Source organism: Belonocnema kinseyi, chromosome 4 (assembly GCF_010883055.1).
Source record: "Belonocnema kinseyi isolate 2016_QV_RU_SX_M_011 chromosome 4, B_treatae_v1, whole genome shotgun sequence".
In the NCBI taxonomy this organism is placed as follows: domain Eukaryota; kingdom Metazoa; phylum Arthropoda; class Insecta; order Hymenoptera; family Cynipidae; genus Belonocnema; species Belonocnema kinseyi.
The window spans coordinates 78,400,702-78,409,098 of NC_046660.1; the positions used below are offsets into that span (position 1 = coordinate 78,400,702).

An 8,397-nucleotide genomic window follows, 5' to 3' on the forward strand; every position below is an offset into this window, starting at 1 on the left:
GGAACATAACCAAATTCATTCTAAACCTAACAAAACAGCAAGTAAGGCATCTTTACAATACGTTTTATAATTTGATAGACATTCTAAAGATAGAACTTCTTGAAAAGTATTTTTTATCTGATAAATGAAGAAATTATTTTAAAACTCTATTATGAATTTGGCCTATATTAAAATACTATGAGTAGCTTTTCCCTGAAAAACCGAAAATTCTCACAAAATCATTACTCAAGCTGAAAAATATATCGTATCTCTGTACAAATTTCCATAAGTTTAATATTTGTAATAACTGCTATTCAGAGAATGAGCGAATTAATTATGAAGAATAAAGTTGTAGATAAGCCAGTTTATCCTTGAGACTATAATTTAAAAAAATTGAAATTCAATGATCTCTTAAAAATCAAAGACACTTCTTGTGCTTTTCCTAAAATCAAAATTCGATCTCCTAATACTTATTTTTGGCTCTTCTAAAAAGCTTTCTTTTCGGTACCACTTCAGAATATCCCCCTGTATATATTAAATTTTCGAACTCTAGGTTGCAAACGCTTTCACCGTATTTGAAAGCACTTAACGCAAATATATATTTCAAGAATAGTCTTAACGATGCAGTGCAGATCGGCAGTTTAAATATTCATTAAGGGACTCACCGCGTTTGGAGACCAGTGGTGAGGCCATGTTCTTGTCTCATGACTTGCACCAACAGCAGGCTGGCTAGCCAAAAACACTACTCTCCTATCGGTACTTCCGCTTCCGGAACCAGTTGTTGCCAACAATGCTGTTCTGGCTCTCGATCCTCCTAAACCAAGGGTTGGCGACGTATCCATATTTTATCTGAGACCAACAAGTAAATATCTGAATTTATTTGTCTTTTCAATTGTCAGCATATCCTAATGTACAGCTGTCGCTTTTAAAGAAAAAAAATTTCTTAAGATACATTTATATGATTACTTGAATCAAAGAGGTATTTACTTTACAAAAAAAATTACTTTAAATCATAAGAATTTGCTGTAGCGTCATTCCAAAATAGATCCCCTGATATCCGCACAGAAGGACAGAAAGTGTTTTTCTAAACAAATGAATCCAGAGAAACCCTTATAGTTTTGATCATCTGTCAGCTCGTCATAATTTTTCCAATGAGGGAAAGCAAAAGCACACTATGGAAGGGGGAATAGGGAGATTGAGATACTGGAAGAAGTGGACGTGACGTTCATTAAGTGAACTTCATAGTGTTAGTATATTGAAATTATAAACAATTAAATAATTTGGGCATATTTGTGCTTTCGATCAATGATTATCTACTCTAGGCTCATCGTCTATTGTAGGGTGGTCTCCCCAAAGTGGAATGAGAGAAAATGATTTAGAGAAAATGACGAGAAATTATGGAAGGGAAATTAGAAAAAATAAGTGATGAGAAGGGGGTTAACTCAGTAAAGGGGAAATAGAATAATAGAGGGGAAGTGATGGGGTAGGGTAAGTGGTTAAATAGTAGGGGTTAGAGAGTGAGAGAAAATAGGGAATACCATAAGAAATAAGAGGAGAAGAAGTGATTAAAAAGGAATGAGAAGTTAGAAGGTGAGGAAAATTGTAGGGTGGGGTAGTAGAAAAAAATATATGGCAAGAGAAGCAGGAAGAAAGGAGGGGTGAGAAATTACGGAAAGTGCGGCGAGGGCTATTAGTGCAGAGTGGGTGAGTAGGGGATAGAAAGCGAGGGCTGGCGTAGGGAATTGGGCGAAGGAGGGGGAAGCAGCGGTTAAAGTGTGGGGAGAAAGTATGGGAGCGGGAAGTTTAAACGACTTAATGAATGTCTTAACAGGCTGCGAAACCCACCACATATAATAATATTTAATAATAGACTGCAAAAGTGCATAGAAATATTATTGAAAAACATTTTTTTTTCAATATTCATTTTAAAACTGTCAAAAATATATAACTTGTACCAGTTTTTATCATCTGATAACAATCGTTGGCTGATTAAATAAATGTTATAAATAACTACAAATTTTGGTCAAATTCAACAGAATTGAGTTTATATTACTTTATAAAATCTTTTCTCCGTCATATTTCATCGATAAACAATGAGTATTTATTTTAAAAAGGATTTGACCAAGAGAATTCGCGATTTTGTCATTTTTGAAAAGTGCATCCCCGTTTTGTAAAAACAAATTATATTTATGTACGGTGGCGAACTATTAATAAAAATCGGAATCGCTGATTTTTTAGAAAAATCGTTTATAGAATAAATAAATATTATTTCTCAGTATTAACTTACCATAATGGATGGATTTTCCCAAACAATTAAAAATTTATTAAGATGAAGCAAGGAAAGCTACTTGGATGAAAAATGACGCAGCCATCATGATAAAATAAGTTTTGCAGACAATTTAAAATTTATTTCATTGAAAAAACGGAAGAAAAAGTATTTGTGTTTATTAATATATTTAAACAGTTAACAAATATTGACACCTGAAAAATTCTTTTAATGAATAACGTCCTTTCTGAGTTATTGGTAGTCGTTTTTGTAAAAAAGAAGTGATATCTATTTGTTGACAAGTAGTCAAGTTATGATTTGAAATTGAATTGTTTAAAGAAACGTAACTTGTCGGTTGAATATTAACAATAATATGTATTTTTTATAATTAAAAAAATTTAACTATCAACAATGGTTATCGGGTAATAAAAAATCGTACATATTATTTATTGTCGATAATTTTGTAATCAATTCTGTTAGAGGAACAGAGTCTTCAAGACGCGGATTTTTAATCGTGAAATAGAGCTTTTAGTCATTAATTTGTTGAAAAAAATGTTTTTTTTTAAACTTTGTGTGTAACCTATTGAATATTATTTTTCATTGGTGTTTTACCACTTTCATGATATTACATATATATGCAAATAAATGAACGTTTATAAAAAAATTTTTACTTTCTTGTTGGGTAATATCAAATGAAAATTGAAAGCTTTCAATTACTTTGTCTAGAAAAACTTCTTCTGTCGCATTGTGAGTCTTTTCTTAAAACTTGTTTTGAATATTAAAAAAAGTATAAAAATTTTACTTTATATAAAGGGCCGACCGGTTTGGGAGGAGTTTTTTTCAAAACATCGTATTTTATAAAAACCCTTCTTTTTGGGTAATACTTGTGAGATCCTGTCAAATCCCTTAAGTATTGTGAGATTTTTTGTAATTCCTTCAAATCTTTAGTAGAATTAGAAAACTCGTTGACATCTCTATACATTTTTGAAATCTTTGAAATTCCTAGAAATCTCTTGAAATGAAATATATTTTATTCTCTTAGGTTCTCCATAAATTCTTTAACATTACTTAATACTTAATATTACTTAATTAATTAATATTACTTAATATTAAAAGGAACCCGCACTAAATGTATGGGAAAATGGCTTTCGGTGGATTTAGCTGAAACTTTCCAATTTTTAAGGTTATAAGTGCCGGATGAAATATCCGTAAAAAAAATCCAAAAAAATGGACAGTTTTAGCGCTATGCGGCGCTAAGCGCTCGAGATCAGTGAATAAAACGAATTACAACAGATTTTGTTACAAAAGCGATGTCAACATAGAAATCACGTTTCAGATCGTGGTCTGTCATATTTTCGCCTACACCGTTGACTCATATAGCGCGCTTCTCAAAACGATCAAACGCTAAGCGCCCGAGATTTTAACTTGACTTATCAATCACTTCTTTAAAGGCAGAAATAGTACCCAAAGTAAGATTAGTAACTAGTGCGTATATTCCAATAATTACATAGTACTATTCTCAAGAGTGCCGAACGCTAAGCGCTCTTGATCAGTGAATAGAACGAATTACAATAGATTTAATTACAAAAGCGATGCCAACATAGAAATCACGGTTCAGATCGTGGTCTGTCATATTTTCGCCAACACCGTTGACCGTTCTGAGAAGCGCGCTATATGAGTCAACGGTGTTGACTCATATTGTCATTGGCTTGGCTAAACATGTTACTGACCACTTCTTGACGCGTGTTTCGTATACAGACATCGCTTGTGTCGCTAAAGCTACTAGGATTGGATCTATTCGCTGATCATAGGCGCTTAGCGTTCGGCCCTCTGGCGAAGGGTACACCTTTATTATCGATGTGCGCACTGCTTACTAATGTTACTTTGGATACCATTTCTGTCTTTAAAAACGTAATTACTTAGTCAAGTTCAAATCTTGGGCGCTTAGCGTTTGATCGTTTCGAGAAGCCCGCAATATAACTCATTGGTTAGGCTAAACATATTACTGACTACTTTCTGATGCGTGATTCTTATAGTGACATCGCTTTTGTCGCTAAAGTTACTAGGATTGGTTTTATTCGCTGATCTTGAGCGCTTGGCGTTCAACCCTCTTGCGAAGGGTAGAATGTTATTATCGGTATGTGCGCACTAGTTACTAATGTTACTTTGGGTACCATTCTGCCGTTAAAGAAGTTATTAATTAGTCAAGTTAAAATCTTGGGCGCTTAGCGTTTGATCGTTTTGAGAAGCGCGCTATATGAGTCAACGGTGTAGGCGAAAATATGACAGACCACGATCTGAACCGTTATTTCTATGTTGACATCGCTTTTGTAACAAAATCTGTTGTAATTCGTTTTATTCACTGACCTTGAGTGCTTAGCGCCGCGTAGCGATAAAACTGTCCATTTTTTTGGATTTTTTTTACGGATATTTCATCTGGAACTTATAACCTTAAAAATTACAAAGTTTCAGCTAAATCCACCGAAAGCCATTTCCATCATTATTTTTAAAACCTTCTATGTATGTTGAACTGAACTTATTCCTTAAATTTCTCCAATGAGGACCATTTAGATGCCCAGAAATCTTTAAAATACTTGCAGGTTTAATCAAATGTTTTGCGTCTTTTGAAATTCCTTGCAATACCGAAAAATCCCATAAAGTTTTTTTTTATTTTAATTATTTTCCAAAGTTCTCCAGAAATCCATTAAAATATAGTTTTAAAACTGTGTAAATCTGAAAAAACTCTGTTCAATCTCTGAAAGTTTAGAAAGTCTTTTAAGGTTTTAGGATTTGTTAAAATAGATTAAAATTTGGAAAATTTCATAAATCCTTTGAAATAATTTTCCATTGAAATCATTGAAAATGCTACAAAAGTCTCTGAATCTCCTTAAGATCTTATGAATCTCATGAAATTCGTTAAAATACTTTCCCTAAAATTTTTAGTTAATTTAATTACCAAAGATCTCTAGGGAGCCCTTCAAATCGACTTTTTAATTTTTGAGATTTGTACAATATTATCTGAAATCACTTGAAAATCTTTTGAATTTATTTAAAAAGATTTAAATCTTTAACAATCCCTTGCATTATTTAAAATCATGAGGACTCTATAGCCCTGCAAATTGTTTAAATCTGTAAATATTGTTTTAAATAATTTAAATTAAATGTTATGTAAAGAAAACGATTATTTGTTTGTAGTTTCTCTATTTTTGGACTCACTTCCTTTATTAATTTTATAATTTTTTTTCTATTTTAGGATTCTAATCATGTTTCTCCCAAAGTCGCGAAACCCTATAATAAATTCATTACTATACGTTCTACTTTTGAAATAAAGTTACCTGCCTAAAATGAAGCAGTGAATACAGATTTTTTAAAGAAATACGCATAGTGAAACACGAATCCAAATTTTTACATTGGGTATTTAAATAGCGAGAATGGATGATATACTTTGTAATTTTGTTTTCTTCTTATTTTTCTTCTGGAGAGATATGACGAAAAGAAAAAGTCAAATTCAAATAAACAAAGTATCTTTTTTAGATTCAAAACAGTAATACAGGAAAAATCCACTGTCATATATACCAAAATTTGGTGTTTTTTTCACTATTTTCGTAAAAGAACGAGCTATCAGTTTACAGGAATGGGAAAATTTAAGCCGACACACCTATACACATTATATTTGATTAGAAAAATTAATTGAAAATCAGTCATAAAGGCTGTCAGACGATCTACTCTGAAGTGTTCCTTCTCTCTTAAACGAAATATTCATCGAGCAAATACTTGCTAATTATCTACATAATTATTTAATTGTGCATTTCATGTTAATTCTAGTAAATGGTTTTCGAATTACGGCTTTGGATTAAATAAAAGCTATTTGATATTGCGTACCTAATAAAACTGGATTATCGAAAAGCAAATTAATATTTAGAGCCGAGCTGTCAATGATTCAATAATAATTATTACAGTCCTAATTATCAGCCACGAATTCGAATGTATTGCGTTTCAAGAAATCAGTTCAATCGCAATAGTTTGATACACACCGCGTGCATAAAATTCGAGGAAAATTTCATTACCTGAAACTCTATTACCTATAACTAGTTCCAATATGAATAACGCATTCCAATTTCCATCGATCGTCAATATTTTTAGAGAACATGCCGAGAAGCACACGTTTTCAGTGCAGTATTTATATCAATTCAGTTACCACGTGCAATTTAAAGTGATTGTAGAAATGGATCAACACGTTAAAATAAAGTTTAACCATACACTTTTGAAGTTACATCACAGATTACATTTCCGCGCTGCGATTTTATATATGTATATATGTATATATGTATATAGCGTAATACTTTTGATTTGTCGAGAAAATTAGATTTTTTAAGTATCTTTGGAACACAAAAATATGTACAATTTCTTAGGTAAATATGTTAAGAGAAATAACCAAGAAGAAGTTTGAATGCATTTTCTATATTTAATAAAGCCTTAATTATTATAATTTTTGAAAAAAATTAATGAAGGGTCACTAAAGAATGATTTAAATTTGATCAACTTTAGAAATATAGGACCTTTGAAATTTAGCATAAATTTGCAGCACAGAAGAAAATAAAAAGAAAAAGTTGCTATCCTTGCTACAGGTGATATGATATTAATATAATTTAACATCTTATAAACTAGCACTTCTGCCTCTGGCACGTGTGACCGTTCAAAAATCAAACGTCTCCGAAGGAAAATATGATTTTAAATTGAAAGAGGAAAGCAAAAATTAAATTTCATTTGACACAGTCAAAGTATTCGCTTTCCTAAAAATTCTTCTAATTGCAGAAAATAGAACAAGTCACAGAAAATAATATGATCATTAAAAGGGAAAAAAATTGCAAAGATTATCCAGTAAAAGACTCACCATCCAATTAAATTCCTAGTCATCAGTGCTCTCGGCCTTTGCGGAAGCAAAATAATTTGTCCTGCTTCAATCAGTCTTTCACGTCACCCGCACTCTCGCAATACTTTTAACTTCTATCTTCACTCGTAATAAATTATCTACTCAAAAATTTCACTTTCGAAATATTTAATTACTATTGGAATTCTATATGCTCCTCTGCTTACACTTAAACTTACCACTTTCATTAAATTTTATTTTGTGATTAAAATAAAAACTTTAATTAAAATGAAACTCCATACTTCCACTAAATCCAATTTCCCTTTCTACTGAACATCACTTTGAACATTTCTTATTACAAAACTTGCCACAAGGAATAATTTCATACTTGTATTTTTAACCTCCTGGCCTTATTGCGGACGACAGTACTGAACTTTCGCTTGTTTGAAAAGTTCCTTCCGAGACGAATTTAGCTTACAGAATTGGAAGCTGAATTGCCCCAGGGCTTTTTATTATTTTCTTAGTCTCAAAGACTAAGGAGACTTTCAATCCATTACAAAATTAATTTCCGCTTCTACTTCCTCGCGGTATTACCCGATCTTCCTTAGTTTCGACAGACCTCTCACTCGAAACAATTGATCCTTTTTCATAAATTCAGGTCAAACTAAAGAAGGCGAAAATATTGTAGGAAATGTCTACACAAAATTCATAATTTTATAAAGATTTCTGAGCAATTACTAAATGATTTCAAAAGTATTTATACATCCAGAGGTCAACAAAGATTGCGTTTCCGCGGCGAATTCTCCGCCGCGGAATTGTCGGTCCAGTGAGGAAACTTTTTCATACTTATTAAGATTGTTTATTTTTTCTTCTTGTTTGAACTAAATAATGAATTGCGTGTTCCTGAGCAAAATATAATTCAGTATTTATTCCGAGGTAAATTTCAACGTGGTGAAACGATCATTTGTGGGAAGCTCGTCAAGTGGCAAGCGTCGCGTACGAATTCGCGCACGACACTGAAGTCACCAGGAAGTCTCCTTCGCGAGCTGGACGAATTCACGGGCTCACGTGGTGAATCCCCTCGCGCATGAACGGCACCCCTTCCCGTTTCACCCCTGCCCGACATTCCTTCCTCTATTTCCCTCTTTCACCCTCGAAATGCGATTCCATCCCCGCCTTTCGACTAACGTAACCGTCAACTGATCCGCGAGCTTTCAGTCTCTCTCCGTCGCTCCGTCGAAGAGAGCTGGATGAGAGAGGCGAAAGCGTTTGATATTGGATG

General features: G+C 32.8%; 1 protein-coding gene across 1 annotated transcript in view; it reads right to left on the bottom strand.

Annotated features, from left to right (window-relative positions):
* LOC117171948 (zeta-sarcoglycan) overlaps nucleotides 1-8,095 on the bottom strand; it is a 652,034-nt gene extending 643,939 nt beyond the window's left edge. The window contains exons 1-2 of the mRNA XM_033359627.1: nucleotides 7,140-8,095; nucleotides 645-828 (exon numbers count right to left, since the gene is read on the bottom strand). Coding sequence (XP_033215518.1) covers nucleotides 645-821 — 177 coding nt within the window. The 5' untranslated portion in view covers nucleotides 822-828; nucleotides 7,140-8,095. The remainder of the gene's footprint in view (nucleotides 1-644; nucleotides 829-7,139) is intronic.
* Between the last annotated feature and the right edge of the window lie 302 nt (nucleotides 8,096-8,397).